The sequence below is a fragment of the Scomber japonicus genome, chromosome 14 (assembly GCF_027409825.1).
Source record: "Scomber japonicus isolate fScoJap1 chromosome 14, fScoJap1.pri, whole genome shotgun sequence".
Taxonomy (NCBI): domain Eukaryota; kingdom Metazoa; phylum Chordata; class Actinopteri; order Scombriformes; family Scombridae; genus Scomber; species Scomber japonicus.
This window is the reverse complement of record NC_070591.1, coordinates 9,488,410-9,505,896: the sequence shown is the minus strand read 5'-3', so window position 1 is coordinate 9,505,896 and position 17,487 is coordinate 9,488,410. Positions and strand designations below refer to the sequence as shown.

General features: G+C 38.4%; 1 protein-coding gene across 1 annotated transcript in view; it reads left to right on the top strand.

Annotated features, from left to right (window-relative positions):
* The window catches only part of abch1 (ATP-binding cassette, sub-family H, member 1), a 32,350-nt gene extending 15,438 nt beyond the window's left edge, over window positions 1–16,912 (top strand). Inside the window, exons 7-20 of the mRNA XM_053332885.1 lie at window positions 702–776; window positions 1,648–1,828; window positions 2,659–2,755; window positions 2,900–3,068; window positions 3,672–3,772; window positions 6,267–6,337; window positions 6,653–6,702; window positions 7,004–7,060; window positions 7,236–7,306; window positions 7,967–8,055; window positions 9,321–9,424; window positions 13,017–13,176; window positions 15,043–15,147; window positions 16,766–16,912. Of these exons, the coding sequence (XP_053188860.1) occupies window positions 702–776; window positions 1,648–1,828; window positions 2,659–2,755; window positions 2,900–3,068; window positions 3,672–3,772; window positions 6,267–6,337; window positions 6,653–6,702; window positions 7,004–7,060; window positions 7,236–7,306; window positions 7,967–8,055; window positions 9,321–9,424; window positions 13,017–13,176; window positions 15,043–15,147; window positions 16,766–16,872 (1,437 nt within the window). The 3' untranslated portion in view covers window positions 16,873–16,912. The remainder of the gene's footprint in view (window positions 1–701; window positions 777–1,647; window positions 1,829–2,658; window positions 2,756–2,899; window positions 3,069–3,671; window positions 3,773–6,266; window positions 6,338–6,652; window positions 6,703–7,003; window positions 7,061–7,235; window positions 7,307–7,966; window positions 8,056–9,320; window positions 9,425–13,016; window positions 13,177–15,042; window positions 15,148–16,765) is intronic.
* Window positions 16,913–17,487: the final 575 nt, after the last annotated feature.

Below are 17,487 nucleotides of genomic sequence, written 5' to 3'. Positions count from 1 at the left end.
GCTGGATTAAATGATAGGCAGGCAGTGATTGAGGGAGAATGAGGTAGATCTGCTTATTCATTTTAGTCTTTGTGACTGATACACCTTGACAGAACTATGTCAGATGAAGTAGAAATGCGTCACTCCACTACCAAGAAATGAGCTTTGCTAGGTCGTCACAAAATGCTCTGTTGATGAGTTGGGAGACTTTGATTACATAACTGCAAATTTTGTTTATAACCTGTTTGACCCACTAAAAAGATTGATGGGATGGGTTTACTACTACTACTACTACACACACACACACACACACACACACACACACACACAGACACAGACAAAAACCTACTTTAGTCACAAAAGAAGATTTCGAAAAACTGGTCCTGATGTGATGAAATACAACTGATGCTCCAATGACATTATCATAAATGAGAGTGATACGCATTCACAGTAATTCATATTCTGGGGATACTTGAATAACTTTGCATGATGTAAGAGTTAATAAAACCTTTCTATTTATCATATATTGATTCGTTACAGAGCCCCTCAGTTCAGGCTCCTCTAAATTTAACTTAAATTTAGCTCTAATTTAACTTTTTTTTTTTTTTTTGCATATGGAGAATGATACCACAGTTGCTGATAATAGAGGAGTATCACTTATAAATAACACTTTATCAAACAAATCTCTCCACATTCGGCTAACGCTCCTGTCCTTTCTTTAGGTTGGTCTCATGCGGAACGGCCGCTTGCTGGCTGAGGGTCCTCCAGACGCCGTCATGAAGCAGCACAGTGCAACAGTGAGTACTTTTTAAAACCCTTAGGGGCTCTGTGGCTCTGCTCTCACCCACAGGTGCTGGTAGTTAGGGAAGTAGCTTCTCATGGGACCATAAAGGAAGTTTCTTTGAGAGTTTCTCAGTTTTGTTCACAATTGTTGAAAGGCAACAGTGAAGGGGTAATGCCCTTGTAGTTATGGAAGAATAAAAATGTCGAAAGAAAAACAAATCTAATTGAAATTTATTTCTTGTTATGTAAGCATTTATTGTGTTATAATGCAATTAAAATGTTGTTAAGAGCACAGTAATTTAGTTTTTATTGTCCTTTACAACTGAATGATGTGTTTTTTAATTGTGACTTAAATTTCTCTGCCACATTAAAAATTAAAATCAAAGTGAAAGTGAAGCAGTGCATTACAATTCAGTGTTGACCAACAGAGAGCTGCAAGCTAGAAAGCATCATCATCAGTTTTCAGGGTTTTCTTTTTTCTTTTTTGAGATGGAGACACATCATCAGTGCTGAAATGAAAAACAATAAAGTGTCCAATCATACGAAGAACATACAAATAAGCAATGTGCAGTTTAATTTAGGCATTTTAAATATTTCATAAGTAATGATGCAGCTTTTCAAACTGTAAATTGTTGCCACATTATTGTAATTTTGAAAATGAGATGCATAATCAAAACCCAACCAAGGGATTTTGCACTTAACAAATGGACAAGGAAACAGTAATCTGACTTCTCTCTCTGATACAACTTCAGTTGTGAGGGACAAAAAATCTTTACATAGGTGAGATTAAACAAACAAGGAACTCATTGAGAAGAAAACAAAGAAAGAAACCAATAAAACCTGTCTGCCTGTTTACGGAAGATATCTGTGTATTATCTCTTGCAGACTTTGGAGCACGCCTTCCTACAGCTGTGTGAGACGTCGGACCAGATCGACTCTAAACGAGGGTCCAGTCCGCAGGGTGGGGCGTTGGAGAACAGCCAATCATTCGAGAGTGGGCGGGATGAGAGTCGTCCAATTCTCGGGCTCGGAGCAGGACCTGTAGAGGAATTCCCTAAATATTCAGGTACTGATTTGAAACATGTAAAACTGGTTTTATTTGAGTTTATTAGACGGTTTATATAATATATAAAGTTTTGTTACAAAATGCTAATATTATCTAAAATGGGATGGTTTGGATGCCTCCATCTTTGGAAATAGCTGCTTAGAAATATATGTGAAAGTTACTAGAGTGGTTTTAATTATGAAACTTCATAGTACAGAGATAAAAGAAGACACATTTAAACTCTGTCTTCTTTAATGTTTGCCATTCTGCTATTTTAAGAATCAAGCCTTTTAAAACTAATGATGGGAAACACCTCACAGTATCCGAAGTGATAGAACAGTGTCTAAAACTTCCTTCCACCCTAAACATTTCTGGCATCACAATTGTGAGTCTGTGTCCCACAATTTCTGCAACGACTGGCTGGATGTGCAGAGGTGAGAAAGGAACCAGGGTTTGGGTTTCTCTCTATAGCTCTTTTTTATTTTCTTTTTTTAAAATATATATCTAGATTTTGAACTCTTTTCCAACCCAGTGCAAAACCATAAAAATGCCTTTCAGGAAATCTTGTACAAAAATTTGTGCATCACTCCCTTTTCTTGCTATAATCACTTTTGCTTTGTGATCTGGTTGGAGGACATGTTGTTCATGTTTAAGTTCATTCATCATTTTAGTGACTGAAATACAGATGTTGACACTCAGTTTACAATCAACCTGTTTTTTACAGGGTGATAAATATATAAGTAGGGTGGGACATTATGTAAATACTGATATATAAAATACCTTTGGCTTGCTGTTTGTGTGGAGCATCACCGTTTAAAGTATATCTCTATTGTGTGTGTGTGACTGTACAGCGGACTGGAAGGTGCGAGCCAGACATGTGCTGCCTAAGTGGAGAAACATTTCTTCACTGATGATCAAAACCATGGTGCGGATGAAGAGAATGCCAGGGTATGTCAAAGTTAACACTATATAACACTGTAGTAGTAATATGTAGTAATTAATAGGAGAAGTTATGATTGCACCTGCATGTCATTGGTAAGTGACATGCAGGTGCAGCGTTTATGACTGTTACTGTTTCCTCTGTGCTCGCAGCTCGTTGTGTTTCCAGTTCTTGCTGCCCGTCATTCAGATCTCTCTGATCTGTTTGTGTGTGGGAGGAGACCCAAAGGAAATCGATGTTGCCGTGGTGAATAACGAGACGTCCTCCTCCGCTTACAGCATATCACTGCTGTCCTTCTTGGACAACTCTAGCGTGCACCAGGTATTTATTTGGTCTTTGATTGGCATTAATATTAATAGTCTGTCACACAACGAAAGAGGAACCAGTACTGTCTGTACTTTTTTTTCTCTTTCTATTCCCCAGATACATATCCTCCAGATCTTTTGATCTATTCAGATATATTTGTGTTATGGATTGTTTATGTTGATTCATTCTTGCATGAAAGATTGTTACTTTATTACATGTGTGTGTGTTTTGTGGCTAACTGAGTGGGAAAATATGTCACAGAGCTCAGAGTGATCGTACATTTGTGAAATTCTTGGAAAGGAAGTCACCAGTTTCTCTACCAGTTCCTAAATTTAAATTTAGTTTGACTTTCAACAAATTTGTTTCATTTCCATTCCTAGCAGAACAGACATCAAGTCTGACATTTTCTAAGAAACTTGTGGAGGGGAGAGGGGGGAGTTTGGGGTGTTTTTTTTATGTGTGACAGACACTCAGCTCAATAACAAACATCAGAAGCTTTGAATGTGTTGAACTGATGTGTAGTCATATAGTAGAAACTCAGTCAGCATTCAGTTGATTTAGAAAAGTTAAAAATTGATCCTATAATGTTTGACCTACATCTGTTCTTTATATCCATAGGTGCCGTTGTCTCATGCAGACGCTTTTAATGGGATCTATAATGGAGAGTACTGGGGTGTCATCGGCATTGGTAAAAACTTCACCAGTTATCTGACAAAAAGGTGAGAGAAACAGCAATATAAGCAAAGATGTACTGATAACATAGGCTGGATCAATATCGGCACCAATAGTGTCTGATTAAAATAATTGGTATTTGCCAAAAAGTGGGACTGAAAAATGTTGCATCACTAATTTGTAAATCACTTTCTGTGTCAATGTCATCTAACATTTCATTATTAATTACTTAAATGTCAAAATGGGCTGTGAAAGTACACATAACAGATATACGTCAGGTTTGGACTATATTTGATACATCAATCCTTTCTAACCTCTTTTCTTCACATAGATGTCATGAACTCTGTAGCTCCCTTGTGTATCAACATGAGGAAACCCAGAAATAAAATTGATCCTGTAAGAAAAATGTAAAGAATTGAAATGCAAATAAACACCCTGTCTTATCTAATCTGTAGTATTAGTTGTAACCTAGTCCAGTTCCATTTTTATATCCCTTGGAGGTAACAAAAAAAGTCCTCCAGCAAACAAAACAGCAAGAAAATGAACTCTAATGACTGTTAATGGAAGCGTAAAGTGCACAGTTACGTTGGTTTCTGCTCAAAGCAACACTTAAAACTTCACTTACACCTGTTTCATGCTAAGAATTTCAGATTTTCAAACACCCCCATGGTCAGCCTTGAAGCATTTGAGATTACATACTTAGGGAACATTTAGAGATAACCATTGGTCACCATAAAAAAACGTAGCTTTGTCACTTGTTGCCTCCGAGGAAAAAAGTTACCAAACAGATCCTGTAGCTACAGTCTGACCTGACATGTCTCAACTTGTACAGGCATGATTTGTCTTGTTGTCATGTGACCTGTGATGTTTTTTGTTGCCCTATTTACTTTTCCTGGTTTTTCTTACCTGAATAGTTCCTTTTTTTGCACAGGTAGGTATTACAAACATGGTCTAACATTGCAGTTCTTCAAAAAGGGGGAAATTTATTATTATAAATGTACAATAGAGACATTATTACGGACAGGACAAACTTTGAGCCATGAGTAGCATCCATTTTTGTGTGCACAAATCACAAAAGTCTTCTCAGTTAACTCTCATTAACATTGAAAATCATGTGAATGGTTATTTTGTTATGAGACTCCCGGTGCTTTCAAAGCTGACTGAAACTGAATCTGAATTTTAATACACCTTGAATTTCCTGAAATGTGGATTTAAAACTTATTCTTTCTCCCACCTGAGATTCTTTGTGATCTCTCTGTTCCTCTCTCTCCTTTGACACACATAAACATACTTTGAAAGCACTCCAACTGACACCTCAAGATTGCCATCATGTGAGGATGAGTCAGTCCTGGAGAGTAAAGGGCAGAAGTTACTGCTCAGGTGTGAATCACAGTTCTTTGTATGTGACTGATGCCTGGGTAGACAGTCTGGTCCTTCCTGTCTATAATGCCTCAGTCTCATTAGATCATGTGCTGTTCGTGTGACAGAGATGAACAAGAACAACAAAAAGGTGTCTCTTTAATTGCTCTTTCAGTCATGTGATACCTGTTTGACATATGGAGTCAACTCTAATTAAGTTTACAGGTTCAAATTATGTAATCACTCACAGAGAGCAGATGTGATTTCATGAGGTGAAAAGTTTGCATCTGTTGATTATATATAAATATTTGTGTGAGGTGTAAGGAGTTGATGTTATAATGTAATCTGTCTATTATTTGGCCTAAAAAGAAGACATTAATCAATTAGTCGATTAACAAAAATTGTCTACTAATGAAATACAAAGGAATCATCTTGGACCCTAACCCTTGGAAATCCCTATTTAATTTTTTGACATCCATTAACCCGTGTGTTGTCCTCCCGGGTCAAATTGACCCCATCTCTTTTGACTGTTCCTTCTTTCCTTCCTTCCTTCTTCCCTCTTTCTTTAATTTTTCCTTCCTTCTTCCCCTCCTCCCCTCTTTCTTTGCTCTCTCCTCCTTCCTTCCTTCCTTCCTTCCTTCCTTCCTCCCTCCTTACTCCTTTCTTCCTTTCTTTCCTTCCTTCCTTCCTTCCTTCCTCCCTTCTTTCTCTCCTAAATTCCTTCCTCTTTTCGTCCTTACTCCTTTCCTTCCTTCCTTCCTTCCTTCCTTCCTTCCTTTCTTCGTTCCTTCCTTCCTTCTCTCCTTACTTCCTTCCCCTTTTCCTCCTTACTCCTTTCCTTCCTTCCTCCTGTCCTTCCTTCTGTCCTTCCTTGACCTGAGGACAACAGGAGGGTTAAAATAAATGAATCAAGAAATGAATCAACAGACCAATCAATAATAAAAAAATGTATCCGTACAAAATAGTAATAATGTTATAAAGTATAAAAAATGTTGAAACTCCACAAACTAACACAACTGTCAAATATTAAATAACATGCAAAGGAAATATTCAATCAGCATCTTCAGCATCGTGTGCCTCTTTTATTTTTGCTTTTATTGCAACACTTGTGTTCCAGTTTTAATGATTGCAGCTGGATGTTAAAATGTTTTTCAGATAACGTCCATGCTTCTAATTTTACAGGATGATGCAGCGGCAGGTTTCTGCAGAGGTGGTCGATGGAGGATCAGTGCACGTCTGGCTGGACCTGACGAGTAAGATGCAAACAGCAGAAACAGTCATTACATATACAGTACAGCTATTTTATCACAACTGCAGTTCATTATTAGCAATATCCAGTGTTTCATGCCAGAAATGACTATCTTGGAAATACTGAACATATTGTTTCGGTGTTAGATTCTCTTCATCTGCCCCGTGTTTCATAAAATAAGGAAGAAAAACAAGTCAAGGAAAAGATTAAAATTACTCTTGTACTTTACATTTTCCTCTAAGAAATATAATCAATTACACGAGATATGACATATTGTACAGACAATTGCGTTAACATTCACTAATATTGTTTTTTCTAGATCGACAAATTGCCTTCATGCTGCAGAAGAAACTACACGAGGCCTTTCAGGTAAATATTAACTTTCTTTATCTGATGTTTTAAATTACTTATTACTCACTTACTTATTATTATTATTATTATTATTATTACAATAACTTTTAATGTTTATTAACTGTTTTCTTTTGTCCAGACTCCTCATATTAGTAAAATAAAAACTTAATAATTCATTTTGTTAGTTTTGAGTTAAAACATATATATTCTACTGAAAGTCATTAAGCAATGATGTTAAATTCCCTAACAGGGCACAACCTGCAATATAAATATATTAAATATGTTTTACTGACAATGTTAAACTGTGTTTTATCTTCAGGCTTTTGTGGATAATAAGCTGGGAAGTCTGTCCTACCTGGTCGCCCTGCCGATAAAGGTAATTAAGTGGTTATGAAACAACAGAATATATAGAAATGTACAAAGGCTTTTTACATTTAAATCTCATAAATAGATAAAAGTATTCTAGAAATAAAAGTCCCATAAATACTGTATATGTGCAGCTTCAGTTGTTGTGTCTGCTGATGATACAAACTCTATTTTAATGCTTGCAGTTTGAAGAGCCGATCTATGGCAGCCAAAACACAGACTTCACTACGTTTGTGACACCTGGAGCTGTGCTCAGGTCAGTGTGATGTGGGTTTATTATAAGGGGGAATTTATAAAGCAGCTACAGTCAATATTTTTCATAATAGCATACAAACTGCAGCTCCCCTCTGCTTTACGGAGGGAGCTTCATAGTAAGTTTCAGCTCATTGTTTAGCTATCCGGATACAACTTTAATGTTTTCGTTCAGTCTCAACGCTTTCATAGAGTTGTTTCGGCCGCAGCAGGACGATGTTTTTAGAGAAAAGGCTGTAAAAAATCACTGTACGCTACCTGCTGCTATGGCAAACAGACACAGTTAGCCACTAGCTGAACATAGTGGAACATTTAGCAGCTAAAGAGCCAAAAACAGAGCTAAAAGAGAGCGAATATTGGACTTACATTCACCAGGTGGACAGAAACATGACTCCTGATGAATGATGTTACTCCATAACTGCTAGATGTGTAAAAAATAAGCTAACAAGTTCAACATATCAACTTTAAAGCAATGATATGTTTCACAACTTGTTTCAGCTGCCTGTTAAATGGCCAAAAAATCAGTTAATGCGGGGTTAAGATGCTGCTAATTATAGAAGAAGCTTGTCTCCTATCTTGTATCATTAGGGTTGAAACAGCAAACCTTCACTAAGAAGCTTCATGCTAACATATCTTTAACTTCTTTCCTCCTCTCGTCCTCCAGTATCACCTTCTACCTGGCTGTGGGTCTGACGGCCCTCTCCTTTGTCCTGGAGAGGAAGGAGGGCCTTCTGGACAGATGTTGGGTCGCAGGTGAGATGTCACAGTTCACACAGCTCCTGTACTACCATACAAATAAAAAATCTGTGTCCTAGTTTCATACAACTACTAATTTTATGCAGGTTTGAGTATATTGTGTGTTTTTGCTAGGTAAGTGAGAAAATGTATAAAACTCGAGAAAGTCAGTGTGCGGACTAAAAAACATTTCAATGTGCTACTGCAAAGAAAAAGGAAAAAGCTGGGTGGAAAAGAGAGCACATTTAAAAACAACAAATATCTATTGAAAGTTTTTCACAGATCACAGAAATAGTTTACAGATTAAAATAGTTAAATAATTAAAGCAAAACTAAATAGTTATGCAACTGTGACAAACTGCAAAACCTGTGTACTACTAGAATCAGTACATAGTATATACTGTGTAAATTAGTATGTAGTGTGAAATTTATAATTGATTGATTTGATAATAATTGATCATTTCTGCATCTGTTGCTTCCCTAAACATTTAACAGTTGGCCCCAAAAATACCCCTAAATTAGATAATTAGATGATTTTAGTTATATTTACTGCTCCTAGCCTTCACAAGCATGAAATAAGTTACTTATACGCCTATTCCTGCACTTTATCTTCATAAAAAGTAACGCATTTTAAATAAAAAGACACCTACAGGAAACACTTCGTACAGTTCTTGAATTTCCTTTTCTCTGCTTCAAAATGTCATATTTTATAACACAATTAAGGTTGTCAGTAGTTTGTTAGTTTGTTTTGAATGTCATCAGGTCTGCATTTCATTTGTATATTTATTCAAATCCTTTGCAAGTTGGTAATGGAGCACTGTTGACAGACATTGTACACAGAATAAGGCTGGCTAATTGAATCCAAGCTGTGTCTTTTAAGTGTAATTTCAGATTCAACCAGCAGGGGGAGTTACATGATCGCTGCAGAATATTTACCAGCAAGAAGGAGCTGTTTTCTTTCTAAACATGATGAATTATTGATTTACAGCTTTAAAATGATAAATAACTTTGTAGGAATCTTTAATTTACTTTTTTTAAAGTATTAATAATATATCTAGATTTTGTTGTAGCCATTTAGATAAGAGAGGTTTGTGATGACCTGTTTAACTCTGATATCTAAAGAGCTTTCAGAGAGATTATTATTTATAACTGAATCATGATTAACATCTCTCTCTCTCTCTCTCTCTCTCTCTCTCTCTCTCTCTCTCTCTCTCTCTCTCTCTCTCTCTCTCTCTCTCTCTCTCTCTCTCTCTCTCTGCTTGTGTCTCTGTGTCTCTCTACCAGGTGTGAGCTCCATGGAGACGATGTTAGCTCACCTCTTCTCTCAGCTCTTTGTCATCAGCGTTCAGATCATCCTGCTGCTCCTCTTCATACTGCTCGTCTTCAAGGTTCGACTCTCCGACACAGTCAATAAAACAGACAGCTACTCTAACAAACAACATGCAGCACAGACACTGTAAAAAAAAACACACACACACACACAAACACACTTTAGATAAGCAGCAAAAATAAGATCCGCAGGGGCGTTCGTAGCTGCAGGACAATATCGGAGAAGTAATAAAACAACCAAATGATCAATAAAAATAAATAAAGGCCTAAAGAATTGTTTTACTATACAAATAAAGCTGACTGTGTTTTCACATCAAGGTATCATGAACACACAGGAGCACACATCTTCATTGCAATGCCAATACTTGTCAGAAAAACAGACCACAGGGTCAATACTGTTTATTGAGACCACAACATTGTCAATTTATGTTTAAATGAGGCTGAAGTCTTATATTCTCTGCACTATTTCACCACCAAATCCACTGTATAGAATTAAAGGGCTCTTTCAAAGCCTCTACAAGGTCGCTAATTAATTATAATTATTGATTAATCTTTATACTATGCTCTCTATTAATCTTTTAGTCTATAAAATATTTAAAAAATAGTGAAAAACTTGCATTTACAGTTTCTTGGAGGCCACAGTGATGTCTTCAATTTGCTTGTTTTGACTGACTAACAACATACAGCAAAAGGTTTCTATGATACATCATGAGCTAATATGACAAAGAAAAACCACATCGCATGGGAAAAACTGGAACCAAGCTCGACTAATTGCATGATCGTTACAGCTCTGCCTAACACGATCTGGTTTGCAGAGAGTTTGACGTGCAGGGAGCAGCTCTGAAGGTTAATGCTTCACGAAACTAGCAGGCCTATTACCCTGGTCATTTGCATTTTTACTGCATCATCAACTATCTGACTCTACCTGCATGTAAAGATCCAGTTTGGGAACCATAATTATGTTGATAATAATTCACCTTGATCCTCCAAAATATGATGTTTGTTGTTTTTTGTTTAAACTTGTGAGGAAATATGGTGTGTGTGTGTGTGTGTGTGTGTGTGTGTGTGTGTGTGTGTGTGTGTGTGTGTGTGTCTGGCATGCTCTAAAGGTCAGCAGGGTCGTGTTTACTGTGAGAACATTGATCCATTGTGAACATGGTGATTCTGTTCCCCATTGATTTTCAATACATATGTATGAAATCAATACAAGGTGAAGGCACTTAGGCAAAATAGGATAGATATCATTTGTGTGTGTGTGTGTGTGTGTTTGTATCTGTGTGTCAGGTCCATGCAGACATGTGCTTTTATGGGTGTGTGCTCGTCTCTGACTTACAGTGTGTGTGTGTGTGTGTGTGTGCGTGTGTGCGTGAAGACGTGCATGGGCGTGTTAATTAAGGTGCTGAAGTCCAAAGAGACCACCACTCCATAAATCACTCCCTGCGTTTTCCGTATCCAGGGATCACTCTGGGATCGCCACGACAACAGCCCTTGATTGCTGTGGCAACCGAGTGGTCATGTGGCCTCTCGGTGCAGGTCTATTTTTGCACGTTGTCAGGGGAGACGGATAGTGTCTTAACACACTGAGGACAAGTGCACCGACACAGACTCACACACACACACACACACACACACACACACACACACACACACACACACACACACACACACACACACACACACACACACACACACACACACACACACACACACACACACACACACAGCAGGAGCAAGTCTTCCACATGCCTGCAGATTTGAGTGAAGTTATCACCTGAATCTACTGAGCTGAGACGTGCAGACTTTGCTCTCAGTTTTTTATTATTAAATTGTTCCACACCTCTGCTTTGTTTGCAGTCACGTCTGTCTGCATAATTTACAACCAAACTTAATCAGCATCCACGTTTCTTTTCCCCTCTTGCTTTATTTTGGCTACAGATCAGTGCAGAGTACTGGCCCTCATTTCCCGATAACGATCCATCGTAGAAGTTAAGAGCGCTTCCTAAGGGCGTTTCTACAAACATTCTTAAATTTCTACACACGTTTCCCAAAGCAGCACTCAAAGGATAGGATCACAGTTTTTTATTCCTCCTACTTAAACTGGCCGTAAAAAAGATCCCTTTCCAAGTGTTCTCAGGATGTAAGTGATTGGGGACAAAATGCACAGTCCTCGTTTTGTTTAGAGATCTACTTAAAAGTTTATCTAATACTAATTTGATGCCTCAACAGTCTGAGTTAAGGTTAAATCAAGTGGATATCTTTTCTGTTTCTCTTCCCCCTGTTGAGCTGCAGTGGAAGAATTATAGTAAAAACAGAGAATTTGGCACTAAAAAGAACTTTTAAGTATATTTTTTAGCACAGAAGGAGGATAGTGGATTTTGTCCCCCATCACTTTCATTCAAAGCACTTTAAGAATTGATTTCTTAAATGGACAATATGAACAAGGAGGATGATTATAGCAACAGAAACCTGTTTCAGTGCTCATACAGTATAGGGATCCGAATATTGTTTCAAGACAGACATAAAAAATGTGTGAACCTGTCTAGTGCTCTAGTGCAAGTGCTTCTTAGTGCTTCAAGAGCTTTTATCGCTTGCTGTCTGTGGTGATGAAGATGATGCTGAAAGTCATTTTGCATATTTAACTGTTTGTAAGCTGTGCTGTATAATGAAAATACACACAACATTAAGCATAAACACTGTAAACTACACAAATATGTGTTATACTTGAAATTCTGTTTCAGTATGAAAACAAAGCTGAGTGTGTCGTAAATAGTCTGCAGCCTTTATAATACATGGTAATTAACTCAAATGAAGCTGTGTCTGTGTAAGTCTTGTGACTATGGGTCATTCTGTCATAATTTCAGTCATCAGACCTACTGAATGTAAACGTGAGGACATAGACACTATAAAGAATAAGAAAAACTAGAATTTTAGCCAGAAGAGATGAATATATAATGACTTAAAAATGCACAAAAACAATGGAAAGTTGTAGTTTTTGGTGTTGCTCATTGCCTCCTACAAGTGGGAGTGTGTGAAAGTTCATTAACTCTCACATACTGTTCTGACTCTCTACACCAATACATAAATTCATAAATTACCTATTAATACATTTTTGATTCATCTTGTGGGAAAAAGACATTCTCAATCACTATTTTATGATCCAGGAGAACATTTGATAGAATATGATTAATACAATGATACGTTTTAATGCTGATTTTTGAATTTGTTTAATAAACACAGGTCAGACTTGTACATTTGCATGTATAAAATGTGCACCAGTTGCACAAAAATGAAAGAAATATGCATTTTATTTCCATTTTTGTATACTGTGAGTCACATTAGGAAAAGTCTGGCTAAAAGAAATGTGTTGTTTTTACAGCTCACACATGACTCTGAACAGTATGTAAGGGTTAAGAGTCACTTGAGACCGTTTTGCATTAATAACCTAAAGCACCCTTTTGTGCATATAGAAATAATGAGTATGACACTGCAATTGCCATTCTGGTCTGACTTTGACTCTCCTTATGTCTGTCTTTTTGTTTTTCAACATTTTATCTGCCACTTTTAGGTTCAGTGCGGCTTTGTGCATGAAAAAAAAAAATTATGAGCCTGTTATCTTTTCTCAGCCCTGCGCATCCATCTCTTTGTCTGCAGGTGCCTAATGAAGGCTCCTTAACGCTGGTCATCATTCTGATCGTGCTGCAGGGCGTCACCGGCATCTCGTTCGGCCTGGTCATTTCAGCTGCTCTTGATGACGAGCAGAGCGCCAATCAGGCTTCCCTGGGCATCTTCTACCCCAACCTCATCCTCAGTGGTAGGCTTGTGTTGTGTGTGTGTTTGAACAATATAATGTCCTCTCTTCGGTTAAAGCAGCCTGTTTTCTCTTAAAGTAATAAAAACAATCCATGTGAGTGTAAACTGATTTTTGGACCATTATTTAACCAGGAAGGCTGTTTGGGCTTTAGGAGAACTTGTGGGCAGAGTTTCTTGAATTTAATTTTAACAAGACACTAAACCTCAAATTATATCTTTTTATACACTATAAAAAATAGAGGCACACTTTGTCCTGCTCAGGTTAAAAGGCACCATATGAGTGCAGCCCGTTAACCATTTTAACGACGCTGCGACATGCCTTTTATGCACGGTTTCACACCACAACTCAGGACATTGAAAGGTCATCCGTTCATGTAGCCCTGCCACAGCCACAGGTAGAAACTTAATTATTGCCAGCAGAAACCACAAACATGTCACCGCTGTAGCTCGAGATAAATGTCTTTGCTGTGGGTTCGATGCGTCACCGCTGCCGGTAGCAAGGTCGCTTCTTTCTGTTCGAAATACCACTTTGGTTTCTCCAGCACTCCTCCCACCATGATGGAGTGATTGTACTCTCATTCACAGTCGCTGCAGCATCGATCATGTTGTTGAGAAAACACTGTCACTACAAGGTCCATGTGGTAGCAGTTGTGGAGCTTTCAATCATATCTCCTGATCTTCTGTGAATGTACTTTAACCAATTGTTATGGAATTGTTGCAATTTAAAGGATATGGCTGGTTTCTATATTTTTCTTATTGTTAACAAATCTCATGTTTGGAGCCAAAAAAACAATGAATTGATCTACTTACAAGTATTGTATGTGTATCAAAAGCCTGATCTGTCATAACCCTCCCAGCTATAGACTTCCATTGTTGCCCAAAAACTATTAAATGAACCACACTGTTGCTATGGGTGACATATTTCTTCATCACAAAGACTTTTTGGCATGTTTGTTTGTTTAGAAACGGCTCCAAAGACAAATAACAGCGATCATGTTTTCAGTCCCCAGAGAGTAGTTCTGTGTAAGGCAGACACTACTGAACATGTGTGGGAACGTGATTTTCTTTACAGTCTTTTACTAGCTTGTCGTGCTACCTATCACAACCTCTTGACTTTGTACTAAAGTTGCTTGAGAAATTTACAGTGTAGTACATCTGCCGTCATGGAACAACTCTCCAGAGACTGAAAACGTGACTGTTGTTATAAGTATTTGGAGCCGTTTCTGAACGAACTGCAGTAACTATTGCCTTTAGGCTGAAGGAACATGTCACCCAGTGCAGCAGTGTGGCTCACTGATGTGTTTTTAATAGTTTTTGGACAACAGAGATCTACGACACAGAGGAAGATATATCAGGATAACAATTTGTTGGCTCTGCACATAAGAAAAACACAGAAAAAGCCTTATCCTTTAATAACTTATCATCCAAAAGCCGGTGTTGAACTATCACCATGAGATCCCTTTAGTAGCTGGTCTGGACTTTAAGATGATATGATCTTCACCTTTGAATCTTTGAATATTAAAGTCATCATGGACCTGAAGTCCTTGAAGTCTACGGACAAAAAGGGAAATCTGAACATTTGCAATCCATGACAACTAGGCAAACTAAGTTTGCTGATAAAGACCATTTAAGACCATGTCTTTTCTTTATTTCACCCCTATAATGTATTACTTCTGGTTTAATAGAAATCCAAATTTAAAAAAAAAACAACCTTTTGTCACAACAAGGAAAAAGCAGGAGAAACCAGAGCTTGTTTAAATGCTTTATGGGGGCTCATTATCAGGATAGAATAACCAGATACAAACTGAATCTTAACAGAAGGTGTAAATGACATCTTACACAACATCCTATCTATTCTGTACTGTAGGTATCATCTGGCCGGTGGAGTGTATCCCCTATCCTCTCCGCTACATCAGCCTGGCACTTCCTCAGACGTACGCCTCCGAAGCTCTCCGCTGTATCATGTACAGAGGTAATGTATACGTGTTACACTACTCTCATTTGTTTTACAGTAGGAGCTACCATAGCTTATCTAATGTGTAGTTAGTGTGTGTTATGGTCACATCTACGGACACACGAGTGCATGCATGTACACGTAATGCACCACATAGCCAGTCGTCTGAATCATTAATCAGCTTTGGATCCTGTGCAACTCTGCTTCCTGGAATGTAAGGTATAGTTGTTTCGCTCTTGTCTCTCAATCTTTCTCTTTCTCTTGATCCCGTTGCCTTTGAAAAATAAGACCTGGCGACAGCCCGAGCTCCATTCATGTTACATGATACAAGCCAAGCACAGGAAGTCAGAGGAGCTATTTCCTGCTGAAAACCTTATCGTAGAGATGAAGTGGAAGACGAGACACAGGCTGAAGTTGGCAGTGTCAGAATTCAATTTGGGGTTGGGGGGGTGAACTGAAACTTTTTTTTGAACATTGCAATGTATCCTGCCAAATTCTCTGGTTGAATTAACCCACACCATGTTGGTTTCTATGGATACGATTTTAATGAACACAATCTTATACAGTACATGAATAAAGGAAAACAAGGTCTGTTTATTAGCTATTCTGAGCTCTTTTTATCTATATAGGGAGCTGGTCCCCCTTCACAGAAGCCACCATGTTGCTCTGGCATGTTTCTACAATAGCCCAGAGTGGACAAACAAAACACTGGCTTTCACATTTTGAGCGTTTTTTGTGTTTTTCCTACCCAGATAGCAAAATTGTTGTAGCCAAGATTCAGCCCACACCTACTACTTTGGGCACTTTAATCCGGTCCACATACCACATGGAATGATGGCACTTGGGTGGTCCACTCCTGTTCCTCAGATCTGGACCACAAGCAAGCCATAGCAATGTTGTATGTAAACCTAGAAAAAACAGATAAACCAGAATAGGCCCACATCGTGAATATTTATACCCAAGAGCACCACATCTTTATCAAAAAAGGCCACATCCATTCTGTCCGAGCCGGAAGAAGGCCAGCAGTGCCACATCAATGCCTGAAGTGGCCTGCTGACATATGCTATCTGGGTAGGTTCTTCCTACCACACTTGGAAGGGGAGGGCAAGGGGAGGTGTGTTCAGTCTGCAACATCACTACTAGATGCCACTAAATCCGACACACTGCACCTTTAAAATTCATGTTTGACTTTGCAAACAGTAGTTGAATCTCACCAAATACTCCTTGCAGTGGCTATTCTGGACTATCACTCAAATGGTGTGTTGGTGAGATTTAGAGGTGCAACAATTAATTGATTAAACAATAAGTTCACAGGAAATTAATCAGCAATTATTTTGGTAATGAATTAATCTTTCAAGTCATTCTTTAAGCAAATAATGGCAAACATATGTTGGTCCCAGCTTCTCAAATGCAAAGACTTCCTGCTATTTTGAGTTTGTATATAACTGTAAATTGAGTACAATTGGGTTTTGGGCTGTTTGTGGAAAGTTACAACAGGTATTTTTCACTATTATCTGATATTTTATAGCAAATTATCAACTAATTAAGACGATAATTGGCAGATGAATCGATAATGAAGATTGTGTGCTATGGACTCTATCTAAATAATGGATGTAAACATAAATCTGTCCGACAGGTTGGGGTCTGTCTCGGTTGATGGTGTGGCGTGGCTTCGCGGTCACTCTGGGCTGGAACACTTTCTTCCTCATCCTAGCCACGGTCATCTTAAAGCTGAGGACGTGACAGCCTCGCCTCAGACACCCGGCCTTCAGTCGAGGGGTCGAGCCATCAGGTGAAGCCCAGGAGCCAAACACTGACCTGGGGACTCCTATCTGTGGGTGCACCGGGGCAGCAGAGAGCAGGAGGAGAATAGACTGATTCACAAGTCTCACTCCTCCTCCAGATGATCTCTCTCTCTCTCACACACACACACACAGACACACACAGACACACTCCTGAAGCTCCCAGCCAGCTGCCTGATCCTGCAACAGTTGCGTTGGCCTGTTCAAGCGCAGGGTTAATTTCAAAATGCTGCACATAGAAGTACACAAGATAGAATATACACAAGCACAATATGAGAATATTTGCTAAACTATGTGTTTCACTTCTATCTGCAGCTTGTTGAAACTCTTTACCCCCCCAGAATGGACCTTTCAGCAACTCAGGGTCGCCTTTTTATTTCTGTTTGCCCTTAGTCTTAATGCTAATATAGAGAGATTTCTGTGATACACTATATTTCAAAGTAGTTGAGGCCTAAGAAGTCCATTTTGGGGAAAAAAGAGAAAAATATGGTGGTGAATATACTGTAAGACATCGGTTTTGTCTGTGCAGTATTTTATTGTGTACCTTATATTTGCA